Here is a 27087-nt window from a genome sequence, read left to right on the forward strand (position 1 = left end):
AATGAACATCTCTACCACAAGCCGTAGACGAACGCCTTATAAGAACAACAGTTGTCAGTGCTGTGTTACCTGATGTGGGTGGGTCTTAATCGTTTTTTTGGGAACTCTTCCCCCATGGAATGCACATACAAAGCTTTTTGGGTTTTTTTTGCAGACTCTCACTCTATTCAGGCTGGAGTGCAGTGGCATGATCACAGCTCACTGTAGCCTCGAACTCCTGAGCTCAAGTGATCCTTCCACCTCATCCTCCCAAGTAGCTCAGACTACAGGCACACACCACCACGCCCAGCTAATAAAATTTTTTGTAGAGACTGTTGCCCAGACTAGTTTTGAACTCCTGGCCTCAAGCAATCTTGCCGCCAGCACACCTGGCCTCACAAAGTTTTGCGTACTGTGTCAGGATTTACCAGCTCCTTAGGCAGCTGGGGCCCTGTGTTTAAAAACTACCGGCTGAGAATAAACCTAATAAAATCTGTGTTTATACAAAAGATCAATTAAGGGAAGATAGGATTTTGCAAGGATTCTTCTTGCAAAGAAATGTTACTACTACGCTTCCCTAGTGCATTTTAAGTTGTTTTTCATAAAGGGAGATTTGCCTGTTTTGTCGTTGAGTACATTTTAGTTCACTCTTCTGAGGGGACATTCCCATTTGATGAAGTCTTTTATCCACTGTTAGCAACAGTGGTGTGGAGCCCTGTTTAAAGAAGCCAGACTGGAATCAGCGAGCGGGAATCCCAGTGCTCCGGTGGAACAGCAGCATTTCCTGTGGAAGGAGGTAAGTGTTTGCGGGGCTGGCCAGCAGGCCAACGGGGTCTGTGTTCTGGAGCTGTTGTCCCAGGTTGTGGGTTTCTAATAGTCTTAATAGTTTGAGCAGTCTCAGTGGTGATCATTTTAGGCAGGACAAGGAATTTCCGTGGTATTAACTGAGGATTTGCTGCGCCTTGATTCCCCACATCCATGGGAAAACGGAGGCATCAAGGGCCATCTTCTGTGCGCGGACCTCCTCCTGTCTTCAGTGAGTCTCAGCCCCAAGGTCATGCCCTTTTCCATTTTATATATTTGGCTACTGTACGGAATTTCTATGAGAAAAAGGATTATGTCATTATTTAAAAATCAAGGTTAGCCGGACGCGGTGGCTCACGCCTGTAATCCCAGCACTTTGGGAGGCCAAGGCAGGTGGATCGCGAGGTCAGGAGTTCAAGACCAGCCTGGCCAAGATGGTGAAACCCCGTCTCCACTAAAAATACAAAAAATTAGCCGGGCATAGTGGCCTGCGCCTGTAATCCCAGCTACTTTGGAGGCTGAGGCAGAGAATTGCTTAAACCTGGAGGGTTGGAGGCAGTGAGCTGAGATCACACCACTGTACTCCAGCCTGGGCAACAGAGTGATACTGTCTAAAAAAATAAATAAAAAGGTTTTAATAAGTCCCATAGGCTGGGCACGGTGGCTCAAGCCTGTAATCCCAGCACTTTGGGAGGCCGAGACGGGCGGATCACGAGGTCAGGAGATCGAGACCATCCTGGCTAACACAGTGAAACCCCGTCTCTACTAAAAATACAAAAACTTAGCCGGGCGAGGTGGCAGGCGCCTGTAGTCCCAGCTGCTCGGGAGGCTGAGGCCGGAGAATGGCGTGAACCCGGGAGGCGGAGCTTGCAGTGAGCTGAGATCCGGCCACTGCACTCCAGCCTGGGTGACAGAGCGAGACTCCGTCTCAAAAAAAAAAAAAAGTGCCATAAATGTATACACATAAACACACACACACACACACACACACACAGAATTTTAGCAGTAAAATGTATGCTTTTAACATGCCTAAAGTTTTTAAATCCATGATCACGTTTGTTCCCAGCCATATTCCTACAACTTTTCCTTAAAGCTTAACCTAAACCACATATATAGGATGAAAAAAAATCAGCACAAATAAGTATCTTTGGAAAAAGTAGCCCTTTTGTTTCCTTCAAGGTGGGATCCAGGGTTTTGCATAGAATGGAATGTTAAGTACCGAAGGTTCAGAACCAGAGGTCGTGTTTGCTCAGTTTTCCAAATTAGCACTTAGGGATTATTATTGGAATTTGGTTTCAGTCAATTGCCCACGTGCTAGGGTGAGAGGTTGTGGAAAAGCAAGTTTGTTGCTGGTCACTGAATTTCAGCAGGGCGTGTACTCCGTGTGCCTGTGTGTCTGTGTGTGGCGGGTAAGGGAACTGAGATTTAAAAGGGTGCATGAGAGCTCTGCATGTGCTCAGCAACTGAAGGGCGCCTGGGAAAGTTTCATTTCCTTCCCTTTCTAACAGATGAGATGCTGGAATTACAGGTTTATTTGTTCTGGAAAATGTACTGAGGACCTTCTGTGTGCCATACTGTTGGCTAGTAGATTCCACTAGTAGAAAGATGTTTCAGTGCCAGACTAGATGAGGAAGGGTGAGAAGTGGCAGGTGGTGCTGCTGTTGATAGGACACAGTGGAAGCAGAGCATTCAGTTTGTTGTTCAGTGTTTATTAAGTAGATTCAGTCTTATATATGATATACAGATTCAAAAGGAAAAGGATTCCACATACTTATGAAATCAGTGCATTTAGCAAGTAATACCATGGAGATAACAGCTCGATTAACAGCTCATTGGTCTTTTGTTAAGTGAGGGAGAGAGGGAGTCGGCCTGTGCTAGTCATTCCACAAACAAAACAGAATTTAGTCGCATCACGTACAGAAGACACATTCTAAGAATTAAAATATTAAGCCACATTTACTGGTAAAACTCACTGTATAGAACACAAATGATTTTTATAGAGAGCATTGAGGAGGAAGTCCTCACCTGCTTAGAAGAGCCACGTTAAGTTGCATAGGTGCATTATCTGTAAAAATATAATTTAGAGGTGAAGCCATTGATTAACAAAGAGTCACCTTTAAAAGTTGGTGCCATCCACTGTTTGCCTTAAGTGCTTACTATCTGGAGTCCTGTGCCCCTCCCCGGAGGTGGGACCTCATGAAGGAGCTGCCCCCAGAGGAACCCTGAAGAAATGGCTTGTACTGTCTGCACTGAAAGTCTTAACATCTCATCTCAGATACGGAACTCGTGCTCTTCCAAAACATGTCTAAATCACGCCAGAGGACTAAAGACCTCTTAGGTTGTCCCTAAATCCTGGTTGGCTTGATCCTGAAGGCCACGTGAGTCATTCTGACCTTCCCACTCCCAGGCTGCCCAGGGAAGAACTACATTCATCCCATAGCTCTGCAGCAAAGTCCTGCCCTCCCTTTTCCTCTGTCCATGCAGTTACCCACCAGCAGCCAATAGGAGGTCTCTCTTCTGACTCCTGCTCCTAAATGGACCACATAATAGAGGCATATGGGCCATCTACCAGGTGGAAAGTTTTTCAGCCAATCTGAGTTCTATATGGTGTAGGTTTTTTGTTGTATTTTTAGGTGGAAACGTAGGTAAAAAGTGAGAGGTTTTTGTTTGTGGCTTTGCTAAGCAGATGAGCTTAGTGAGGTGCATCTTCCTCCTCAAGAGCAAGTCTTGCAGAACACACAGGGACTGGGGGCATCTGTACATGTAAACAGTACACTTTCACTGAGTCCAAAATTAGGAGCAAAAATACAAAGGTTCACATTGGTCTTAGGTAGATACAGGCGAAAAAGGATTGAGCTGTTTAGCTCAGAAACAACAAAAACAAAGTTTCTAAAGCACCACTAAATTATATAAAAATCAGACCATGGACGGATTGAAACTGGTATTCTGGTGAAATACTTTACTATTTTGTAAAAAGTTTTACAAAAAATTACAAATTAAAAGTATCAACCCTCTGAGTTCAAAGCAGCATTTTGAAAATGAACTGGTAGTTAATCCTATAACCACCCTTGGAGTTGTAAGTGGCCCTTGGGAATAGGGATGGATGGGTTCCACCTGTTTGAAATCCTCGAAAACCCTCCTAACTCCCTGCCTGTCCCCCTCCCTGTCAGCACTGTCCTTGGGAATAAACTGTCCTCTGTAAGAGTGGCGACGGTAAAATGAGTTTCAGATGGGTTACACACACTATCACTTGTCTACCTGATGGTCCACCACTAAGACCAATGCCCACTTCTCTGATGCTGCCCTTCTCATGGGATTAGCCCCTGCAAAGACTCTGGAATTGGAGTATCCTACTCTTGCATTTCCTTTTTTTTTTTTTTGAGACGGAGTCTCGCTCTGTCGCCCAGGCTGGAGTGCAGTGGCCGGATCTCAGCTCACTGCAAGCTCCGCCTCCCGGGTTCACGCCATTCTCCTGCCTCAGCCTCCAGAGTAGCTGGGACTACAGGCGCCCGCCACCTCGCCCGGCTAGTTTTTTGTATTTTTTAGTAGAGACGGGGTTTCACCGGGTTAGCCAGGATGGTCTCGATCTCCTGACCTTGTGATTCGCCCGTCTCGGCCTCCCAAAGTGCTGGGATTACAGGCTTGAGCCACCGCGCCCGGCCAGCATTTCCTTTTTAACTTAGGATCCCAAATGATTACTTTGTGCCCTGAGGCCCGTCAGAAGATTTTTAAATGGCTGTGGGACAGGGCTTTGGGAGCTCGTTTTGGGAGAAGGCAGTCTCTCTGGTGAGGGTGAGACAGCAGCGAGCTTGGTTCATCAGAACCAGCTCTTTGGTGCCCTCCAAGTCAGGAGTAGGGGGAAGGGGTTGAAGCTGTATCTTTTAAAACAAAAGCAAAACAGAACAAGTTCCCTGACTGAGCCAGCTAAATGGAATCCCGTTTCCATGCAGAAACTTGCTCCTGATTCTGCCATCTCCAGGGCTTCAGGTGTAGTTTCACTGGAAAGGAGGAGCCCACCCAAGAGGTGGGGTCAACATGATGAAATCCCTTGTCCTGGAGGGGCCTGGGAGGCCCAATGGACTTTAACCACTGACATACTCTTTCCTTTCTCTTGAAAACACATTGAACCTATGCTCTTGCCGCAGTACTAAGGCAGGCTAGAGGGTGGTCAGTTCCAACAGCTTGAACTCAGAAAAACGTGATTTCAAACTGTAGCTTATGCTGATCTTTAGATCTAATCCTTGTGAGGGTAGCGGGAGGGAGCCCCTTCCCCAGTCTTTCTCACTCCTGTCTGCCAAGAAATGCAAACGGTCCACGTCTAGCTTGGGTACTGCCTCTGGGAGGAGAAGTGACATGTTAAGTAACTGATACCAGGAATTCTAGGGTGGCGATTGTCTCTGCCAGGTTTTAACATTAAGATTCTCACAAATTGCCTGGGGTAACATTTTGCAAAAGATCTCACTGATTACTTTGTAGTATTGTTCACACACAAAAATAAATATTTACACGAATTCAAATGTTGAGGGGAGTAGTACTGAGCAGGTGGGGCTGGATGTGTGGATGGCTGGGGTGTGGGAGAGGCCTTGGGCACTGGAGGTTGTGCTGTGCTAAGGGTGAGTCTCAGGCGTCCTGGCCCTGACCAGAGGCCTGGGGATTGGTCAGATGGAAGGCAGAGGTGGTGTGGCTGGGTGGGTTGTTGGAGGCCACTTGAGAGAGACGACCACCCCCAACCTCTAGGGGCCGGAAGTAAGCACGGGGTAGGCACCCTACCTTTCAGAGTTCTGGACCTGAGGCAGGATGGGGCATCTTCACTGGTGCCCCCTCCCTGTCCCTCCTCTGGGGGAGTCTGCCACAGTGCCGGGAGGCAGTGGCCACAGCTGCAACAGGCAATTGGCTGCAGAAAAGCTGGTTTGGGAAGGGGTGCCTGTTCTAGGAGCGAGTGGCTCTCTGTGGCCATCCTAGGATCCACTCGGCCCTGGCTCCCCTGGGGCCTCGCTGCTCTGAGGGAGGAAAGGCAACAGAGGGCTTCTGCCAGTTCTGGGCAGGGGCGGGCAGCAGAGAGCTGCTGTCATGGCTACGGAGTGTTGCATGGAGAGGCCCTGGGGGCCTGCTGAGGTCTGGGCGAATCCCTGGTTTAGCAGCACTGGTAGGTATTGCACTGAGCAAGAGGAAGTGCCTATCAGGGAGGAAGGAAACCAGGCCAGCTTTTTCTTTTTGCCCTTTTTCACACTCCAGGGATTATGGGTTTCTTCCAGGACTGGCCCCTCCAGAAGGGCTGGTCTTAGGAGAACCCCAAGTGGCTCCTCCACTTCCGTTGATCCCTTTACTCCAAACATGGCGCAAGGGGATGGGAGCTGCAGTCCGCCCTGGAGCTCACAGCTGCCTGACAGCCGGGGCTCACCCTGAAGCAGCGGCCCCTCTTGGCAGGAGTCTTAGGGCCCAGGCCTGTGCACAGAAGTTCAGACCTGGCTTCTGGGCAGCGGGGTGTGAGGGCAAGGGCCCTGCCGACCGGCTGCCATCTCCCAGCAGTCCGTCCCGTCAAGCAGCCGAGAGGGCCAGAGCTAGAGGACTGCAGTGGCTGGTTAGGGACAGGACGCTCTCTGGGTTCCAGCTCCTGGACACCCAGTCTGGACTTACCTCCCAGGCAGACACATTGTGTGGGGGAGTTGGGGTGACAGCTGTTCAGAACAGGCTCAGGGCACATCCTGGAAAAAGCCCACGCTGGAGTGTGAGGTAGAATACAGGTGACCATGGACTGGGGCTTCTGGAGAATGGGGTGGGGGTACCTCTTTTGTTTTGCTTTGCCATGGGTGTGGGTGAGGTCCTCCTGCTTGGCGGTGCCTAGGGAGGTGCCTGGTGGTGTCCCTGTGGCAGCACTGGGATCTGCAACAGGATGGCCTGGCCATGGGATAGTGGCCACAGGGTGCGCCAGGCATGCAGAGGAACAGCCAGCCTGGCACCCGCCCTGCCCCTGGCCCTAGCCCACATCAGTGTAGTGATATGGAATGTTAGGTATGGGGATACATCCTTCTGATCAGACAGACACAGACTAGCAATCTGTACAAACACAAAAGAATCCATTTTCAGAAAAATAAATTACTAAGGGGAGAGGAAGAAAGGGTCCACTTTGTTTTTCTCAATAAATATGCAATTCTGCTCACCTAAGACTTGAAAGGTAATTATCTGGGGGTGGGATTCTAACATCAGGGTCCACGAAGGTGATTCTAAACAGAGCTGCAGCCCCAGCGCCTTGTCAGGGGAGCCCCCAACCCTTCCAGAGCTGCCCCGTTGGCCTCTTCCAAGCAGGTCAGAGCACCCGTGTGGTGAGATTCCAAAAAAAAAAGTGTCCTTGTGCCCAAAGTCTCAGGTGCTTGGAGTGTGGCTAGAAACAGCTCTTTTGGATCCCACCTCTTTCAAAAACAAAAGGTACCAACTGGTGAGGCAGGAAGCTGGGTCCAGGCTGGGACAGCCTCTTTCCCTAGGGCAGTGCGCTCCAGGTGCCGCTGGGGTCAGTTCTGCTGTAAGATGAGGTTTTCCAGTTCGTCTGCAGAGCGCAGCAGGAAGGCAGCAGACTCCCGGTAGCCCGCGATGAGCTGCCGCACGGCGCTGATCTCTGTGGGACTGAGCTGAGCGGTGGGCACGGGCCTGCTGGTGCTGGTGCTGGAGGGGGTGGGTGTGGGGGTGGTGGAGGTGGTGGAGGCCCCGCCTTTCATGCTGAGGTCCGTGGGCCCTGTGAAGAGGGAAGTAGGGTGAGGAGGGAGCGGCCACCCTGCCTGGCATCTGGGAGGTGTGTCTTCCTTGGCGCTGTCATAACCTATGGCCTAGTGCCCATTGTGAGTTGAACACTGGAGTCTGTGGCTTTGGTCCATCTCCCTGATGCCTCTATCCCTAGTGCTTAGAACGGGCCTGCGGGCGACAGGGTTCTCAGGGAATCCTCAGGGTGATCTTGCAAAGATCTGGTTTTAGGTGAGGAAGAGGAGGACTTGGGGCAAAGGAACTCCTAAGATCTGCCTCTCAGTGTGGTGAGCAGCGCGTGGGAATGGGAAATACTCCCATCACTGAGGAACTGTGGGCCAAGTGCTAAAGCCTCTGCCAGCATGCCTAAAGGAGCAGCACCCATCTGTGTGCTCTTCCCCCACCCCAGACATCGAGGCTGGAAGGGGAGATGGTGTGCAGGAAACTCTGCAGGTAGGCAGGGGCCTAACACACTTGAGAGATGTGTGTGGGGAAAGCCCAGGAGGAGTTCAGAGTGGAGCCACAAAAGGCCAGGAGAAGAAACATCTGTGTGTGCTTCTGTCCAGCTGGAGAGAGACCAGCTGCCTTGGTTGTCTGGGGGAAGAGGTACAGGCCAGACTGGCCAGGCCATAACTGCACCCCCAGGAGGGACCGTGGCAGCCAGTGGATGGAGGAAGGGGCTGGCTGTGTGAAGCCTCTTTCTGCTAAGCCTCAGCACCTCGAATACCCCATCCTGGGAGGAGTCCTGTGCCTGAGTGAGGTGGAGGGTTCATGCTGCTGGGATACGAGGGAGTGTGGGCCGAACGATCAGGACAAGACCCAGACTGGTTTCTGGAGAAACTGCCTGCCCTTTGTCCTCAGATGATGATGGCGAAGAGGGAGCCTGCCATCTTCTAAAACACACTAGGGGTATGCGTATTGGGGAGGGGACCGCCAGGCCCTGTCCTCTCTTGGCCTTTCCCAAGAAGCTACTGGCTTTGGAGTCGGGCAAGTGTGGATTCAAGTCCTGCTCTGCTACTTCATTGGCAAATCCTTTAACTTCTGTGGGCCTCAGAGCCCTCGTCTGCCAAAACTAAGCGGCTCCTGCGAGCAGAAGCTAAGATGCCAGGTGTGAAACACTCGGCCCAGGCTAGGGCTCCTTCTCAGCCCGCAGGAGGCCTGCCTGCCTAGACTGGCACAGTAGGGAAGGGCTTCCAAACAGGTTTCACAGTTTTCTGAGTGGGCTCCCAGGAGACCTGGAAGCTCCTGGAATTTGAAAAGCATCCTGCAAGGTGTTCACAGCAAGAAACAGCCAAAGAAGAGAGAATCTGGGCAGGTGCAGGCAGCGCTGCCGCTTCCCTGGGAAGCCTTCTCTGATGCAGCCAGGTCAGCTTCTCTGTTCTCTGCCCTCCCCCTGGAGTCCCTTCCCCACAGCTTTCTCTTCCACGGGGGTGTGAGACTCCCCCAACTACCCTGAAGGTTCTGATGGCCACATTCACTCATGATTGCATCTCCATGGCAGTTTTTATGCTGCTATGAAGAGGGACAAGCTCTTGTCCCTGGAGGCATCCAGACTGGAAGCGACATCTTGGGATAAACTATGGAACCTGACTGCTGCTAAAAGGAAGCTGCTGCAGCCCCCGAATGGGGAAGGAAGCTGGAGCCTAAGATGGGACAGTTTGTCACATGGGGTTATTTCCTCTCTGGCCAGAGAACGTGGACACCAAGGAGGAGGAGGTCCTAGGAACTATTTTCTAAACAGCGTCCTTGGAATTGAGAGTTAAGGAAACAGTTAAGTCTGTTAAAGTCAAACACAGGGGGAAGGGGTTGGGGCCGTGTCTAGAAACAGCAGCCAAGCAGGTCACTGACTCCCAAGGTGTTGTCACAATGGGGGACTGAGAAGCTGGGAACAGGAGTACCTCTGCTGGCTTCTGGATATTGCAGGGGCTGGACCCAGAGGGATGGGGAGGAGAGGGTCTGGTTCCCTCTAGGGTGGCTCTGGTCCCCTCTGCATCACGCTTGGGAGTGGCCAGAGCCTCCTGGCATAGTCAACATGAGCAGTGGCCTCAGGTCCTTCCTTTTCTCCTCCTCTCCCCAAGTGCTGTCCTGTTCATGCCTGTGCTCAGAGCTTCCTCCCTTCTCTCCTGGGCGGTAGCTGAGGCTTGGAAAGGAGAAGGTCCCTGTTTCCTGTGGCCAATCTGATCTGGAGACATCCCATGCAGACTCTGGTTACAGCCAGATGCTCAGGTTGCCGAGTGACTACTGTATGGTGGGTAGAGGGATAGGAGCGAGCATGAGTTACCCAGCACCCCAGGCAAGACAGGGTGAGCCTGATTCTATCTAAGCTGATTTGCATCTCCAGATGACAACATAATGAACAAAGTGAGGAGCTCTGAGCCATTAATACGGCTGCCCAGCCGAGGTACCAAACTGATTGAACAATCACTTGAAAGTCTGAGGCTAGGGAGGCCAGTGGAGCTGGGTGGCCCTGCAACCACGTGGCTGCCTGTCATCTTCCTTCAACCGCTGGAGGATCTAAACAATGTTCTCCAGACGAGGTACTAGTGCTCACGGACAGGGGCTGCCCCAGGCGAGGAGGTAAATGACCAGATTTCTGCCTCAGTGGCCTCCCTACCCACCATGAAGGAACCAGGGTATTCACAGATGGGAGACTGAGGCCTCAGGATGCACAAGGGCAGAGCCAGCTGCCGCCCTGAAGAATCATTCTCTGGCTGCTGTTTGTGCCTCTTGGGCAGGTGTGAACGGGGCAGGCCTGAAACAGGCCCAGCCCCACCATGAGAGGCCCTTAGGAAGGTCAGGGGAACCTGGCAGCAACACCCCTGAGATAGGTCATGCTGGGTGGACACCAGATAGAGGCTTGTCACCATCACCTGCTGCTAGGAGGGAGCAGACCCCAGGCCACCCTCACTCATCTGCTGGGCCGAAGACTCCCACATGTAGGGAGGGCAGGGCTATGGGATGGCTTTTCTTCCCGGAATGAAAGGAGCCCACCTAGGACAGCCACTCCACCTCTCACTGTGCTGGCCACTCTGGCCTTAGCTTCAGGGATTAGGGCCAGGCGGCCTCTTATTTTAGGTTAAGAGGCATTAGGAAGGGATGAGGAGTTAAGCCCAGGCACGAATCTTCCAGGGACCTGCATACACTTCCTGGTTCTGTGGGGGTGGAGGGTCAAGGCGAGTGGAGGCGGCCTGGGTTTCCTGCCATGGGTGGGGACTAGCTCCCTCCCTTGCTGCCCAGGAACAGTGAGGGGTCTCCTGCAGCCACGGACAGGGGCTTAGGGAATCCTCAGGCATGTTTAGCCAAGACCTCGCACCAGTGTTCCCCAGCTTACAGGTGGCACCTTTCACCAACCTACTCAAGTTCCTCAATTCTTCCCTTCATTCCCTGGCTTCTGAACGACCCCCAAAGCACACGGCTTCTGCCTCCTGTTCTCCCCATTCAAACCTTCTTACAAGGGCAGACAGAATGACAGACCACACAATTCAAGGCCTTTCTGTGCTTAAAACCTAGCAGGGGCTCCTCCTGCACACAGAACACAACCCGAGTGCCTGGCCCAAGAGGTCCTGTGACCCACCAGGCTGACCCCACTCCTCCCCTGCTTCCCTTGGCCTCACAGTAAAGGGGTCTGAGGTTCCCCACTCCAGTTCGTGCTCACGGCAGCACCTGACTCCATGAGGAAGCCTCTGTCTCTTCGGGGGCTGTCTCCTCTAATGGTCTGTGCCCCATCTGCGCAGAGTAGCCTGGGAAGTTACCGGAAAAGCACCTACTGAATCACCCAGCTACAGCAGCGGAGCAAGGGAGCAGGTGTGCGCCATCACCCCGGGTGTCTCAGATGTAGGCTCCATGAGTGCAGGGGCAAGAACTGAGGCCCAGCACCCGGGTGAGAAAAGCTTTCACCTAGAAAGGCAGGCCTGGGGAGGGAGCCGCCCTGCAGGCCAGCAGGGCCACAGCTGGGCCAGGCCAGCAGCTGTCTCACTGAGCCTTGGTCACTATGGGTGAGATGGGGCTGTGGAGATTCAACTCAGGTCAAGAACAGGCCCTTGGCTGGGACTCGGCACCCACAGGGTCCCTGGGGGAGCGGAATCAGTGAGAGGCGCCGGGAGTGAAGGTGGGAAGCGGCGGAGCAAGCGCCACTGGCGGTGAGAAGGGGGCGGTAGCTTTTTGCTTTAACCAGCTAAGTCTCCTTCACCTTCCAATCTAAGGACCAGCTGAGACGATGAAGTGGGAGGGTGCCAGAGCCGCCCCTCCTGCTCCCTGTGCTGTGAGGCAGTCCCTTTCCATCACAGGCCTCTGCTTCCCCCTACTCCTTGCCCTGCCGGGGGCTGCTCTGCAGACCCAACTGGGTGCTGGTCAGGGAGCCAGAGTCCAGGCCTCCCCCGACTCACCATTACTGTGGTTTCCTGTTTGGAGGGAGGCAGGGGGCTGCAGGTTGCTGCTCAAGGCCCCGTACCCGCGGTAACTGTAGTTGAGGCCGCCGTTGGCATACACAGGGTCCTGGGAGTAGGAGGAGGCTGGCAGTGAGTAGGTGGAGTGGGTGATGGCTGTGGAGTCCCGCGAGTGTTGCTTGTCCAGGGCTATGGGCTCATCCTGCAGAGGGGAGAGGGGGGCGCTGGGGAAACCAAGGGGCAGCTGGCCCCAACTACCATCCCTGGACACAAGGTGGATAAATGCTGCGGCCCCAGGACTCCTGGGACCCAATGCTGTGGTTTGACCTGCGGGATTCTGTCTGTCCCTCCCCCGGCCACCTTCCCCGCTGGGGGCTTTTCCCGACTCTGCTCATCTTGCTGTCAGCATATTTCATCTGGGCCCTCTAGTCTCGGGATGAAGTCCAGGCTTCCATATGAGGTCTGAAGACCTCTGAGAACACCACCCCTGACCTCCACCCACCTCCTCTCCTCGTCTTTGCTCTCCCGTTCCCCCTCTGCCCCTCCCCGACTGCACCCATCACAGCTCCCTCAGTCCACACCCGTCTGAGGCCTGCCCTCCCTGCACCTGCTCTCCCTGGCTGCCCGGGAGCAGCCCCTGTAGTGGCTGCTGTGGCAGGTACCTGTGAGGACTGGTAGATCTCCAGACGCATCCGCTTGGCTGCCTTTCTCGTCTCGCTCTCACAGGCAGCTGCCAGGATGTTCTCTGCCATGGCCGAGGTCAGGTGGGGTGGCGTGGGTCTGGTCTGCAAGCAGAACGGGGATGGAGCTAGCATGGGGTCGTGGGGGCCCTGGGCTTGTGCAGAGACCCTGCCCCAGGGGTGGGTGGCACAGGGTGGGGTTTGGGCTCCAGTGCCTCAGTCTACGGAGCTATAGGACCTTTCTAGGCCTTAGTTCCCTCATTTGCAAATCAGGGATTATGGTACTTGCTTCCAGGACTCCTGGGAAGACCCTGGGTGAAGGGGCCCGGGCATCCTGGGCGTGTGGCAGAAGGTCAGTGGTGGCGCCGAGGGGAAGCGTGGGCCAGGGAGGAGGGACTCACCATCTCCATGCCGTTCTTCTTCATGCGCCGGCAGGACTTGAGGTACGTGCGGATGCGCTTGCGGGCCCGCTCCTGGAACTCGGGGAACTGCCGGCTGCAGGACTCGATGATGGCCTGGATCTTCTCCTTGGGCTGCTTGGAGATGGGCACCATGCGGTCCAGGTTCTCGTCCACAAAGAGACGCACAAACATCTGCAGAGACACGGGCCATGGGAAGGGCCGACCCTGGCACTGCTCCCATCCCCATCCCACCTGTTTCCGGCCGGTGCTCACGTTGAAGGCCTTAAGACGCTCAGGGTCCATGCCTTCAGAGTCGTTCATCTTGTCATTGTCCTCATGGTCGTCATGGTCATCATCGTCGTCATCTGCCGTCGGGGCCCGGCCCACTGTCAGGTCCTCAGGGCAGCCGCTGACCTCAGTCTTAATGGAATCGTAGCTCCCAGAGCTGTAGGGGGGGGACTAAAAAGAGGGCAAGAGGCAGAGGGTTGGGCCAAGCAGCTGCTCCTGCCCTTGCTGGGTCTCCTACAGGTGGTGAGCCTGGGGACCAGGGTGGCACGCACGCCCTGCTGCCACGAGAGCCACAGCTGCGAGGCCCTGAGCAAGTCACTCCTCTCTTCTGCTCCCTTCATCTGTGCAATGGGGACAGCAATGCTACCACCTCCTCCCTCCCTGGGCTGCCGAAGGGAGGACCGACTGCAACAGTATATGCAGAGACCTGGCTCCTGGGGGTGCTGAGCACTTAGGAGGGTGTCACCTGTTTCCTCAGCAGAGGTCCACACCAGGACCTGCCACGTGTGCAGGGGTAAGGCAGACACGGAAAGGACTCCCACCACCCGCCAGCCTCCTCTTGTGCCAAGATATGTTTTGGCTTCAGGGTTTTCCTCCCTGATCCCCAAGGGGCTACAACCCCACGCTGACAACCGAGCTGTCACCAAAGCAGCGAGCATGCTGTCTGTCGGGAGGAGGAACAGATGGGCTGGGCGAGGTAGCCAGCCAAGGCGACAGGTCCATTAAGCAGGATGTGTTCCCGCAGCTCCTGGCCTGGCCTTCTCCTGTCTGCACCCCCACCAGGACAACACAGTGGCCCCTTGAGAATATATGGGTGGAAAGGGAAAGGGAGCCAGATCCAGCTTCCACCAGCAGTCTCCTGTCCTCCAGCAGAGAAGGGCTCCAGCCCTCTGCTCCCACCACGAGTTCCTCCCTGGACAAGCCCCCTTGCCCATCTCTCCTTAAGAGGCAGCTTCCTCTTTTCCCCCGTGCTTCCTCCATCTTCTCATCCTTCATGGCTCAGCTCCCACGCCACCTGTCTCCTGCCCCTGCCTCGGGGCACTGCTCTGGGATGGCTGAGGACCACTGTTGTCTTTTGGAAAGTTTGTGCCTTCGATGTGTCCCAACTACTCATTCAGATCCTGACTGGCAGTAGCCTGGGGACACTGTCCCTGCCCTCAAGGAGGCTGGCATCTAGCAGGTAAGGCAGGCTCAGGGAACAGGTGGCTGCATGGTCAGACCTTGTGATGTGGCAGCATGGCCATGGCACAGCCCAGGGGGAACAGCACTCACTGAGGAGCAAATCCAGGATGAAGTGTACTGCCTGGCACCTGGTCCCACAGCACGGCCCCTGCCAGGCCTCTCTCCCTGGGACTAGGCCCACAGGGGTCGGTCCCCTAGGGTCACTGGCCTGGTGCCTGTCACTTCGTCCACATACAGACTTGGATAGGGGCAGGATGCCAGGGAGGGAGAAGAGTCTGTCCAGAGGTGCAGGCTCCAGGAAGGCGCCTCTGGCCCCCAGGCCCAGGTTGAAGAAGAGGCACTACTGCAGGAAACCTCTGTGGCCCGGAAGCAGCTTGTGGAAGTGTGAGGGAGGCCCCAGGAAGCAGGGGGGATGCCCATTGGTAGCGGTACCTGCTGTGCCCACCCTCCATCAGCCTGGTCAAAGGAGGAGTTCCACTGCCCACGTGCCTGGGCCCTTGCCCCTTTTTTGCACCACCTATAAAATGGGGACAGGCACGCAGAGAAACCAGGCAGTGGGAGGCCTTGTACCTGGCTGTGCCAAAAGTGGCCACTTGCTGTTTTCCACAGCAGATGCTGTTCTGGGGGAGGGGACGGGTCGTGGGGATGCATATCCATCTACCATCTCTACCAAGGCAGGGACCATCAGCTCCACTTCACAGATGGGGAACCAGACTTGGAGAAGGGGGCCTGGCTTGAGGGCACACTCCAAGCCATCTCCCATCCCAGAGCTCCACCAGGAACCCGATGGCATACCAGCCACAGCCACCACCCTAGCTTGGTGTCACACACATGGGCTGGCTCCAGCTAAGTTCTGGGTGTATACAATTTCATTCTCGCCTCACAACAGCCCTCTACAGAAAGAAATAGACTGAGCCCCCAGCCCCACACACCTCAGGGGTGGTCTTCACCCCGTATTTGACTCGGCTCCGCAGCCCGTCGGCACCACAGCCATCGGAGGGGTAGGAGGGTGTGCCAAGTGCCGTGGCCGGCGGGAGCTTGTCACACAGGTTGATGGGCTGATCCTCGGCGGCCGTGGTGAAGTCCATGGGGGCCACGGCGCCGTTGCCATTCATCTCGGGGAAGGCAGGGTCACCCTGCGTGCTGCTCGATGTGGAAGGGTTCAGGGTGGAGGAGCCATTGCCGCTGCCACTCTCAGAGGAGGAGTCATCTGGAATGAGAGGCCTGGGTGTGAGGCCCCATCCCACGCACTGTGGCCACTGCAGCCACCTCAGAGTATCCCACCCTGTGTCTTCCTCATGAGTATCCCTGGGTGGGGATGAGTGCTGCTACTCCACCTCAGAGGCAACTTGCCCCAGCCCACAGCCTTAGCTGATGCAGCCACAGGGTCCCCTCTGCCAGAACAGAGGGGCCATCAGGAGAGGAGTGGCCAGGCAGGGCTGTGCAGGGCATGGAGGGTCTTCCTGCACCCCAAACTTGCAAGCGTTATGTCCAGGCTTAAAGGAGGCCCAGCTCCAGGGGTTTAGGAGTGAGTGGCCTGCCAGAGGGCCCTGGAGGCCCTTGAAGCCCGGCCAGGCTCTCCCTTCTCCCCAGCTCCCAGGACCGCACCTCCCACCCACCCTGCTCCTGCTGCCCGGCACTGCCTTGCAGCTTCGAGCTCTCAAAGCCCCTACCCACAATGGGCCCTCAAATGTCTCCTTCCTCTGCCCAAGGCAGGAAGGATGGCTCTGTTGTGACCTCCAGCCATCCACTCCCTCCTGCAAGCAAGCCCAGCTCAGCCCTGGCAGCCTAGGCACAGGCACGGTGGCCCCCGGATCCGTGCTCCGTGCAGGCCCCGTGGCCTGGGACATGCCAAGCCGGGGCTGCAGGGTCTGGGGTCTGCACGCGGCCCCCGAGTGGGCCTGCCCGGCGTCTCAGGGTGGGCAGCCTCGGCAAAGCACTGCGAGGGCGCCCCCTGCCGCGAAGAGTGCGGCACCGCCAGCCTGCGGGCGCCGGGGAGGAAACTTTAACCGGGAGACCAGACAGTTCCAGATACATTCCAGGCCTCTCTGCCCACCCAGCCCCAGCTCCAGCCCCGGCCTCCTGCTTGCTCAGCTGAGACGGCAGAGGCTGAAGCTGCACGGGAACTCCCGGGGTCACTGTCAGGTGAGCACCCGCGAGGGTCCCAGGGACGCACGGGTGACCCTGGCGGCTCCGCACCTGCACCCAGCGTGGATGGGGGAGGGGTGGTCACAGCGAACCCTGCCACCCCTTCCCCCAGGCCAGGGTCACGCTGGACCCCACCCCCACCCTCCCAGCCGGCAGATTATGAAGATTTAGTCCCCGGTGCAGGGCACTGGGCACGCGCGCCTCCAGAGCGTCCCCATGGCGACCGAGCGGCTCTAGCGCCCCAACCAATTGCTGGCTTCCCGGCTGCCCCGGGGCGGGTCCAGGCTGCCCATCAAGCAGCCGGGCCGGGCAGAGGGGGATGGGAGACCACGGTGGCGCAGTGCACCCCTCCCCCTCGGCTGCCGCAGGTCCCCTGGGCCAGGCGTCTTGTCCTCCTCCGGGCAGCCTAGCTCCACCACTCCCTCCATCCTCCCGCAGGGCAGCTCCGGGCTCTGCTCAAAGCCCGCCCATAGCTGCCCCTCACTGGCTGCATCCTCGGAGTCCCGGCCCGCGCTGGCAGTCCCCAGGACCCCACAGACTACTCGCGCCCAGTCTGGAGTGAACACATTCCTTAGCATCTTTACTGAGCACCTACTGAATGCTGGCCTGGAAACAAAGTAATGACTGCAACCAAGGTGCCAGACCTCCTGCGGGGACAGATGTGTCTTACTGAGCCTTGTGGGTAACAGGGAAGGTGAATTGTGAGAATGGGGGTGCCCACTGTCCTCCACCCGGGAACCAGACCAGCTCCCCATGCAGCCCCCGCTGGCTGCTCTCCAGCGCCCAGGCCACCCACATCCCGCCTGTGAGAGCCAGGCCTAATCCTCACTCCCCTGTCCCATGCTTTCCTGCAGCTGAATAAAAGTCCGGCCCATGGCCACTGGCACTCTCAGTCCTGTGACCTCTGCAGTCTCCCAGCCCAGCCTCACTATCCTCTGCTGGGGCTCTACAATCTGCCTGCCATGATACCTCCAGCTGAGCAGATGGCAGCCAGCCTTCAAGGTCTGGTTCCATGCTGCCACCTCAGGCTGGCACTTTTCTCCACTGTCCCTACGAAGGAGGCATTCACGCCTCCAACCCCAGCTTGCTGTCCAGCCCTGCCAGGGACCCTCGTGCTTCCTTCACCTGGCCCAGGGTCATCGTGAGGGCCATCTGCCCCACCAGGACAGACCCTGTCACCAGAGAAGCCCCTGCACCTGAGGTCCATGGGGGACAGGGATGACACCCATACTGGCTGGTTACCCCCGCTCCCATGAGCTGCGGGGGCCCATCCTTCACCCACCTTGTAGGTGTGACTTCACATACCGACACCACCTTCACAGACCACTTGCTTGACCTTGGAGGGCCTTAGATTCCTCCTCTGGAAGGAGGGGCTGCTCCTCAGTGGGCATCGTGCCTGGCACACAGCAAGCCAGTGGTCACTGCATTCATCACAGGCACCAGGCCCAAGGCTGGCTGCAGTGCCACACCGTGCACGGGGCCAGAGGTGACATCCCATCATCCCATCACCCACCTCCCGATCAGGTTTTCCCGAGAAGATGGACTTGCCCTCCCCGGGTGTGAGCTCCTGAGACTCACACGCTGCTCAGGGTGCTCCTGGAGCCTCCGCCAGGTCAGATGCCTGACACGGGGGCCCCGACTCTCCAGCTACCAAGACCTTTGCCTCAGGGCTGTGCCCCCGGCTGCCTGGCTGGGGATTGACATGCGGAGGGCAGAACCTCCCCTAACTGTACTTAGACGCCACCCCAGTCTGGCCAGGGAAGTGGTTGGGTGGGTAAGACCCATAAGGCACCAGGTGCTAGAACCTCGTATGGCCACGTGTTCCAAGCTGTTAGAAGAAACTGGAAATCTGCACCATTATGTAAACTGATTTTAAAATACTGGTGACTGATTTACATGGCTTATTTTTTTTTTTTTAGGGTCTTGCTCTGTTGCCCAGGCTAGAGTGCAGCGGTGCCATTAGGGCTCACTGCAACTGCTGCCTCCTGGGCTGAAGCGATCCCCCACCCAGTGCACACCACGATGCTTGGCTAATTTTTCTTTCTTTTTTTTTTTTTTTGAGACGCAGTTTCGTTCTTGTTGCCCAGGCTGGAGTATAACGGGGTGATCTTGGCTCACTGCAACCTCCGTCTCCCAGGTTCAAGCAATTCTCCTGCCTCAGCCTCCCAAATTGCTGGGATTATAGGCACCAGCCACCATGCTCAGCTAATTTTGTGTATTTTTAGTAGAGACACGGTTTCACTATGTTGGCCAGACTGGTCTCGAACTTCTGACCTCAGGCAGTCTGCCTGCCTTGGCCTCCCAAAGTGCTGGGATTACAGATGTGAGCCACCGCGCCCGGCCTCGGCTAATTTTTAAAGTTTTTTTTTTTTTTTTTGTAGAAATGAGGTCTCACTATATTGCCCAGGCTGATCTCAAACTACCAAGACTCAAGCCATCCTCCCACCTTGGCCTCTCCATGTGTTGGGATGACAGGCGTGAGCCACTGTGCCCAACCCATTATTTGTATTTTTAAAAACCCCGACAAGTAAATGAGTACACAAATGTGGTCTATTCATATGATGGAATAGTATCCAGCCATGAAAAGGAACAAAGTTTGGATAAGTGCTGCAATGTGGATGACAAAAACATGAGGCTGTGGGAAACAGGCCAGACGGGCAAGGATGGCAAGTGATTCTGCTTCTGCACAGCATCTGGAGCAGGCAAATTCACAGAGGCAGAAGGCACAGTGGGCTCTACGGGCTGGGGGAATGGGCCGTTATTACTTAACGGGTGCAGAGTTTCTGTTGGGGGGGATGAACAAGCTGTGGAAGTAATGGTGCTTCTGGAGTGTACACTTAAAAATGGTTAAAATGGCAAATTTTATGTCACACATTTTACCACACACAAAAAAAACCCAGAACAAAAACAGCCCCTTAGCCCTAGTTTATAGACTAGTTTATATCTAGTTTATATCTGCCATTATCTTATTTTCTCACGCCGCACACACAGAGCCCACTCAGAGGCACAACATGGATCGCAAAAGCCTGCCTTCCCCAGTGACACCAGGGTCTCGCCTACCCCCAGGCTCCGCTCAGGCAGCCACCACCCCACACAGCTGCCCTGGCACGACGCGCTCTGGGGAGCTGCCTACAACCTGAGGCCCATGTTTTGCTGACTGGGGAGGACACAGGTTTGAGCCGTGGAGTGGCTGGAAGAGGCTACTCCACCTTCTGGAGCGTCCGTTTCCTTTCAGAGCGGGTCTCACGGCCATAAAACACGGTTCTAAGGTGCGGATGCCCGGGATGGGGCAGGAGCTCAAAAGGAAACTCCGGTTCCCTGCACCCCACCTTTTCTCACATCATGACTCACCCACTGCCGACGCACAAGGCTCTCCCAGACTGCAACGGGGGCTTCTGAGGATCCTGGAGCCCAGCCTGTGACAGTCTGAGGTGGGCCCAGTGAGGGACTACTGTGGGGATGGGGGCGACTGCTACCCTCCAGGCTTGTGCTCCAGCAGTGACAAATCAAACATTAAGGGCTCCAGAGGAGACGGGGCTCCAAAGGGGTGTCACCAGCTTTCTGGCCCCTGAGCCATGGTCTCTCCCTACTCTCGGTGACTGCTGCTTACCCTTCCGTGCTAACCCGAGCACGACCACCTCAGGGAAGCCCTCCCTGCCTGCCCCAATCTCCATTGTGGCACTGGCTCTGGGCCATGGCTCTGCAGAAGCCATCCCAGGGATGGTGGGGCAAGGGCTGATGCCTCCTGAACCAGCAGGGGCAGAGGTGCTGCTCGGGGTGGGGTTGGTCCAGCCTGTCCCTTGGCCCCACAAGCAGTGGATTTGATCCCAGCTGTAGCCACACAGGCTGAGTTGACTCCAACTGGAAGCCAGGTCCCTCCTTTGGGCCCACCAGGCCCTTCCAGTGAGCCCCTACGGCTCACCCACCCGCCCCAGCTGTGACACAGCCTTGGCACTTGCTGTTCCCTCTTCCTGCTCCACTCTGTCCTGGGTGTCCCCTTGGCGCAGTCCCTCACTTCCAGGGCTCTGCGTAAAGGTCACCTTCTTGGTAAGCCTAGCTCCCGCCCCACTCTGGCACACTGACCCCTCTACCTACTTTTTTTTTTTTTTTTTTTTTTGAGACAGAGTCTCGCTCTGCTGCCCAGGCTGGAGTGCAGTGGCGCGATCTTGGCTCACTGCAAGCTCCGGGTTCACATCATTCTCCTGCTTCAGCCTCCTGAGTAGTTGGGACTACAGGCGCCCGCCACCATGCCCAGCTCATTTTGTGCATTTTTAGTAGAGATGGGGTTTCACCATGTTAGCCAGGATGGTCTTGATCTCCTGACCTCGTGATCTGCCTGCCTCAGCCTCCCAAAGTGCTGGGATTACAGGCGTGAGCCACCGCGCCCAGCCCCCTCTACCACAGTAGTATTGCAAGGAGAGGATAAGTGCTTGGAAGAAATACTACTGTGTTTATTGTGTCTCTGGCCTGTGCCCAGCCTTCACAGAAGCGGCCCCAGCCCTAGAGACCCAGAGTTGGTGCAGCTGTATTGGGTGGGCCTGGATGGCTCCTGCTGCCCCCTAGATCACACCCCTCCCGCTGGTGAGGGCAACTGAGTCTTCCTGGGTGCCCCAGGGTGAGTGCATGCCCCAGGCCTGGCCAGTCAGCCCATCACAGCAACTGATGAGAGCGTGTGACCAAGCTGGACCCGAGGACATCACGCGGGGGCTCTTGCTGCGATGGCTGGGAAGGCACTCTCTACCTGGGGTTGCTGGGCCCATGGTGCAGGGTCGCCCACGCTGGGGAAAGCAGGGCTGACAGGGGGCACAGATGATCCCCTGGAATCCATCTGTGCCTGCCACCTAGGAAGGCCCTAGAGGTTTTGGTGAGGGAACTGACAATTTCCTTATTGCTTAGGCTGGCTAGGGGCGGGCTCACACCAATGGCTTGGTCTCTGAGTAGTCCAGGGTCTTCTCCCTGGCAGAGGCCAAGGGACGGGACCTGGGGGCTGGGATCGCTCCGCACGGGGACCTCACCATGACGCCCAGCTCAGTCCTGAGGAGGCTGGTACCCACAGAAGGAGGTGGTGCCCACAGAAGGGCTGATGCCCACGGGAGGGACTGGCTGCAACCCTCGCACCCACCCCATACTGCACCTGGCCAGGAGAACGCGCCTGTCACTGGGGAAAGAAGGAATAGAGAGACTGGGGGCAGTTGGGTTTTGATCCAATTGGAATTCTGCCTCCCACAACCCTTAAAAAAAAATGTGATTTAGGGCCGGGCGCAGTGGCTCAAGCCTGTAATCCCAGCACTGTGGGAGGCCGAGACGGGCGGATCACGAGGTCAGGAGATCGAGACCATCCTGGCTAACACGGTGAAACCCCGTCTCTACTAAAAAATACAAAAAACTAGCCGGGCGAAGTGGCGGGCGCCTGTAGTCCCAGCTACTCGGGAGGCTGAGGCAGGAGAATGGCGTGAACCCGAGAGGAGGAGCTTGCAGTGAGCTGAGATCCGGCCACTGCACTCCAGCCTGGGTGACAGAGCGAGACTCCATCTCAAAAAAAAAAAAAAAAAAAAAAAAAAAATGTGATTTAGGCCAGGTGCAGTGGCTCACGCCTGTAATCCCAGCACTTTGGGAGGCAGAAGCAGGTGGATCACGAGGTCAAGAGATTGAGACCATCCTGGCCAACATGGTGAAACCCCGTCTCTACTAAAAATACAAAAATTAGCTGGGCGTGGTGGCACATGCCTGTAGTCCCAGTTACTCAGGAGGCTGAGGCAGGAGAATTGCTTGAACCCAGGAGGTGGAGGTTGCAGTGAGACAAGATTGCACCATTGGACTCCAGTCTGGCGACAGAGTGAGACTCTGTCTCAAAAACAAAACAAAACAAAACAAAACAAAAAAACTGATTTAAAAGAGACATAGGCACACAAACCCATGCTGGATGGAATGCAGTGGGGCCTGGGCAGGGATGGTGCAGGTATAGGGTCCTGTAGTCTAGGCGACCTTGGGCACTGCCACCTCCTGGGCCTCCTCTTATCTACAATCCTGGGAGTTGCCGCTGACACCCTCCCGGGCTCTGGCACTTTATGACTCTGTGAAGAAACCCAGCTGGCTCCATGGGCACTGAAGCCCCAGCACACAGGCCTCACAGGGTGCAGGCCTCCAGCTGGGAGGCTCAGTGGGAAGCTGGGAGTTTTAGATGGACCCTCCACACCTGGAGCTGGAAGTGGAATCTAAGGGTGCCCAGGTGACCTCTTGTCCCCACCTGGTCCCCATCTTGCTGTTGCCAGGAGGCCTCTCCAGGAGGGTCACCCCTGAGGCCAGCCTGCCGGGGCCCAGCGTGATGGCAGCAGGGTGGGCCCGCCCCCAGCCTGTGGCTGCGTGGGCAGCAGAGAGGTGTCCTGAGGGGCCTTGGGGAAGCAGCCAGGGATGCACCCCCTCTGAGCATTTCTACAAAACTAGGCCTTCCTCACTGTGGCAAAGGGTGACTCCTTCATCTGGGCAGGACCCGGAGCCCACCACCTGTGCCCAGAATGCCTGCGGGCAGGGAAGGACTGCCGTGCCCATCTATTTGAACATGGGGCAATGTGCTGCTATTCAAATGGAGGAATTAGTGATGAATGGGGGAAATTGTTCCTCCCTCTGTCCCGTCTCCAGAAGGAGACAAAAACCCCTTTTACCTCAGCAAACAATGCCCTTATGTGGGCGCCAGTGCCCCGCAGCCCGCACAAGCCCAGCTCTGTGTGAACCACCAATCGCCACACCGCGCTCTGGGGCCCAAAGCCAGTGGCACCCTCTCCCGGTGGGCGACTCCCGCCAGCTCCCAGGCTAGGCTCGGAGAATGGGAAGGCCCACCATCCCTGGGACCATAGGCCAGGTACACGGCCACTGGAGGCCAGCAGGCCCTGCGTGCAGACTGCCTTCTGTGTCCAGAGGTGTGGCTGCTGGAGGCAGTGCCGCCTCCATGAGACTGTCACAGCAGCAGCCAGGCAGGGGACGGGAGGGGCATCAATAATTCACACACAACAAGGCGACGGGGGAGGAGGGGGTGGGAGACTGCTGCAGCCAAGGCCCACCATGGCCAGGGAGGCGTGGACAGCAGGGCTCTGGGCTGTGGTCTGGGGGTGCTGACTCCGCTCTGAATTTGAGGCGTGCACCTCCCCAGGGCTGGCCCCCTGCCTGCTTTGACAAAGGCCAGCGCCCAGGCCGTGTTTACATGATGCATAGTTCCAAGGAGCACCAGGCTCAGGGCGGGCTGCCCAGCTCTTCCTCCGGACAGGCAGGAGGGGCGCAGAGGTCAAATGGGGGACACTAGGACCCTACAATCCTGGGCGATGAGGCCACACGGGGCACCTACATTCTCCACGTGGCCCTCAGGCCCCGGCTGCCTGCAAAGCTGCTCTCCTGAGTACCCTGCTCTGTCCCTGTGGTTCACACAGCCTGACCCAGCCCCAGCTGTGGGGCAGGAAGCCCAAGCCCCCCATCTGGGTGCCACACTTGCCCCCTGATTTCCAGCCCTGGGGCGCCAGTGCCTCTACCTCCACAGCACCTGCCTCCTCTGTGTGTGCCCCTCAGTGCCCGGGCAGCAGGCATTCCTGCTGAAACTCTGGTCACTCTTTCCTCAGGCAGGTGCCAGTCTAGTTCCTCACAGTCAGGAGCAGTGCTGTCCAACAGAAACAGAGAGTGAGCTACATGAGGGATTTTAGTGCCCTAGTACCCACATTTTAAAAAGTAATAAAGAAACAGGTGAAATCAATTTTAATCATCTACTTTATTTAACCCAATATATCCAAAATATTACCATTTCAATAAATAGTCGACACCGTGTTATCAGAGCTGAGGTATTTCACCTTCTTTCCTATGGAGCCACCGAGACGCAGCACGTATCGCATGCCTGTCTGCACCAGCCTTTCCCAAGGCTCGGTAGCCGTCCCTGGCTACTGAATTAGACGTCGTACACCTAGATTTTCCCCTAAAACTGAAATCATTTCTCTCTGCAGTGACCCTGGGGGTCCTCACCCCTAGACAGGTGTCCAAGCTGCAGATGATATTCAGGCCTTGGGACAGGTGGCTCAAGCGGTGGGGCCCTGGAGACAGACACCACCTTCAGTGGAGGGGAAGGCGGACACCAATTATGCATCAGGTCCCAAGTGTCAGGCGGTGGGTAACTCATCATGCCTGATTTGCACAACCACCCTCTGCAGCAGACATCAGGGAGGAACCAGAGGCTCCAGGGGGAAGTCACTGGCCCATCACCCGGGATGAACGGCGGCACTCAGACAGCCCCAAAGCACCACCTAGGCCACCCAGTGCTCTCAGGCATTCTGGGAACCTCCAAGGCCAGCCTTGATTTGCCCATCTGTACTGTGGGACAATTCCCTACCCCTGCTACCAGACTGCCCCATTTCCTAGAGCCCCTCCCCCAACACCCACTGGCCCCTGATGCCCCGGGGAAGCGCTCCCAGGATGAACTGCCGGGATGTGGGTGTCCTCCCTGGCCCCGTCCTCCAGGCCAAGCACAGGCGGTAAGAAATAAACACTAATTCAGTGTGCAAAGATCGAGCTGAGACACACACAGCCTGCTCCCCGTGTTCTCAAAGCAAACAGAGCCACTCCAGGCCACCACGTGTGAATGATTCATGGGGCAGGGCCCTGGCCCCAAAGCCCCTACAGGCCTCCTCCAGCCCTCCCGGGAGCCAGTCTGGGTTTGGTGCATTGCAGTCCTTAGGTCGGGGTGATGACGCCAACATGGCCTGGTCACTTCCTGGTTCCTAGGAAAGTCACCCTTGAACAGGCTCCCGGTGGAGGTGCCTCAGGAGGGCCTGGCCTGACAGAGGAGCCTGCTGGACAAGAGCTCGGTATGTATCCTGGGCTGAGGGGCGGCCGCGAGGGGCAAGGGCACTGATCCCCACATGGCCCCACTGGCCCAGGCTCACCTTCACCTCCATTTTTTTTTTTTTTTTTTGAGATGGAGTCACTCTGTCACCCAGGCTGGAGTTCAGTGGCGTGATCTTGGGTCACTGCAACCTCCACCTCCTGGGTTCAAGCGATTCTCCTGCCTCAGCCTCCTGAGTAGCTGGGATTACAGGCGCCCATTACCACACCCAGCTAATTTTTATATTTTTAGTAGAAGTGGGGTTTTGCCATGTTGGCCAGGCTGGTCTCAAACTCCTGATCTCATGTGATCTGCCCGCCTTAGCCTCCCAAAGTGCTGGGATTACAGGCATGAGCCACCATGCCTGGCTCACCTCCCCACTTTCTCAGCAGGTGAACCTCTCAGCTCGTCAGGCCCCACAGCTTGTCCTCTGGAGACCCAAGGCCCCAGCATCCGGGACAAGGCCAGGGCTGTGTAGGCCCTGCTCGCTCCTGGATAAAGGGATCTCTCGGTGCTGTCTCCCGGCGTCTCTCACCCCTTGGCGGGCCAGGGCCCAGCACAGCCCAGCATTGTCTGGGCTTTCCTGTGACCGGGGACTGCCAGTGTGGCCTACAGCCAATCCCTGGAAGGCCTGGGCCCCAGCTCTCTGCTCCTGGGGGAGGGGAGGCCAGGAGGCCGCCGCCTGCTCATCTGTTGTGGGTGTTTGGAGCCTTGAGGAGGAACAAACAGCTCTTGCTCCTGGGGTGGGGGTGGGTGGGACCTGCACCCAGAGAATGGGGCCCAGTCCTGGTTTCTGGCCTCAGCTGTGAGAATTAGGGTTAGGGCAATGGACATGGCCATAATGAGCAGGTGTTAGGGAGAAGGCTTGGCTTAAAAGCCTACTGCAAGAGAGGCCTTTCAGAGGCCAACCCAGGGAGACTGGTACAGGGGCCACACCTCCTGCCATGCAATAGTGACCAGGGCAGATGTCTGGCCATGAGCGTTGGGTCCAGGGGGAGTCAGCAGCAGGCCAGAGTTCTGTGCCCCCTGGTGGGAGAGGGCTGCTGTGACCCAGGGATGGGCCCGGGGAGGGTGGGCATCACCTGAGGAGGGCACTAGAAGGAGCCGTGGCACAGGGGTAATGCGGGTGATGGTCTCTGAGCCCTGGTGGCCTGGCCGTTACTCCCACCAGCTCCTTCCCCACCAGCCGTATGGCCTCCTGCCTGATCCCTCACTCAAACGGCTTCACCCCTTACTGGGGACACCCCATGGCACCCTGAGTACCAGAAGCCGGAGGCACACTTCTGCCTGGCACCTTCTCCTTGGATGGCAGCACTGACTCCTCACTGCCTGCTTAGCTGCCCATCAGTGTGGGCACCTGGGATGGGTCTGGCATTTGCCAGATTGAGAAGCAGCGTCTTGGGAATTCAGGGTCCCTGGACAGGGCCTGGCTCATGTGGGTGGGGAGGGAGGGACAGGGACTCAGGAGTGCCTGGGTCTCGTTGACACCAAGGACCCCCTAGCCTGGCTCCCTTTCCAAAGAAGCATGACCTGGACGGTGGTTGGGGGCTGAGAGTAGGGACAGGGACGCCGTTGAGGGTGGCTGTGAGGTAAGCTGCAGTCAGGGTCCCACAGGCCTCCATGGCAGA

At 56.5% G+C, this 27087-nt stretch overlaps 1 protein-coding gene and 1 long non-coding RNA gene across 13 annotated transcripts in view; one reads left to right on the forward strand and one right to left on the reverse strand.

The window, feature by feature from the left end:
* Nucleotides 1-6841: 6841 nt before the first annotated feature.
* Nucleotides 6842-27087, reverse strand: part of NOL4L (nucleolar protein 4 like) — a 141663-nt gene continuing 121417 nt past the window's right edge. For 4 of the 11 annotated variants that reach the window (XM_017944889.2, XM_017944890.3, XM_017944888.2 and 1 more), the window contains 6 exons: nt 15387-15664; nt 13258-13443; nt 12985-13176; nt 12566-12688; nt 11904-12105; nt 7293-7513 (listed from right to left, as the gene is read on the reverse strand). In XM_017944889.2, the coding sequence (XP_017800378.1) occupies nt 7293-7513; nt 11904-12105; nt 12566-12688; nt 12985-13176; nt 13258-13443; nt 15387-15664 (1202 nt within the window). The other 7 variants (XM_009216338.4, XM_009216339.4, XR_652403.4 and 4 more) reach the window with 7 other exon arrangements.
* LOC103888054 lies at nt 9756-13289 on the forward strand. Of its 2 annotated transcripts, none has more exons than XR_004179051.1 (2): nt 9756-10095; nt 13019-13289. It is a non-coding gene; the product is annotated as an uncharacterized LOC103888054 (long non-coding RNA). The 2 variants fall into 2 exon arrangements; XR_004179052.1 differs by having other exon boundaries at nt 9756-10055.

The sequence above is a fragment of the Papio anubis genome, chromosome 16 (genome assembly GCF_008728515.1).
Source record: "Papio anubis isolate 15944 chromosome 16, Panubis1.0, whole genome shotgun sequence".
NCBI lineage: Eukaryota > Metazoa > Chordata > Mammalia > Primates > Cercopithecidae > Papio > Papio anubis.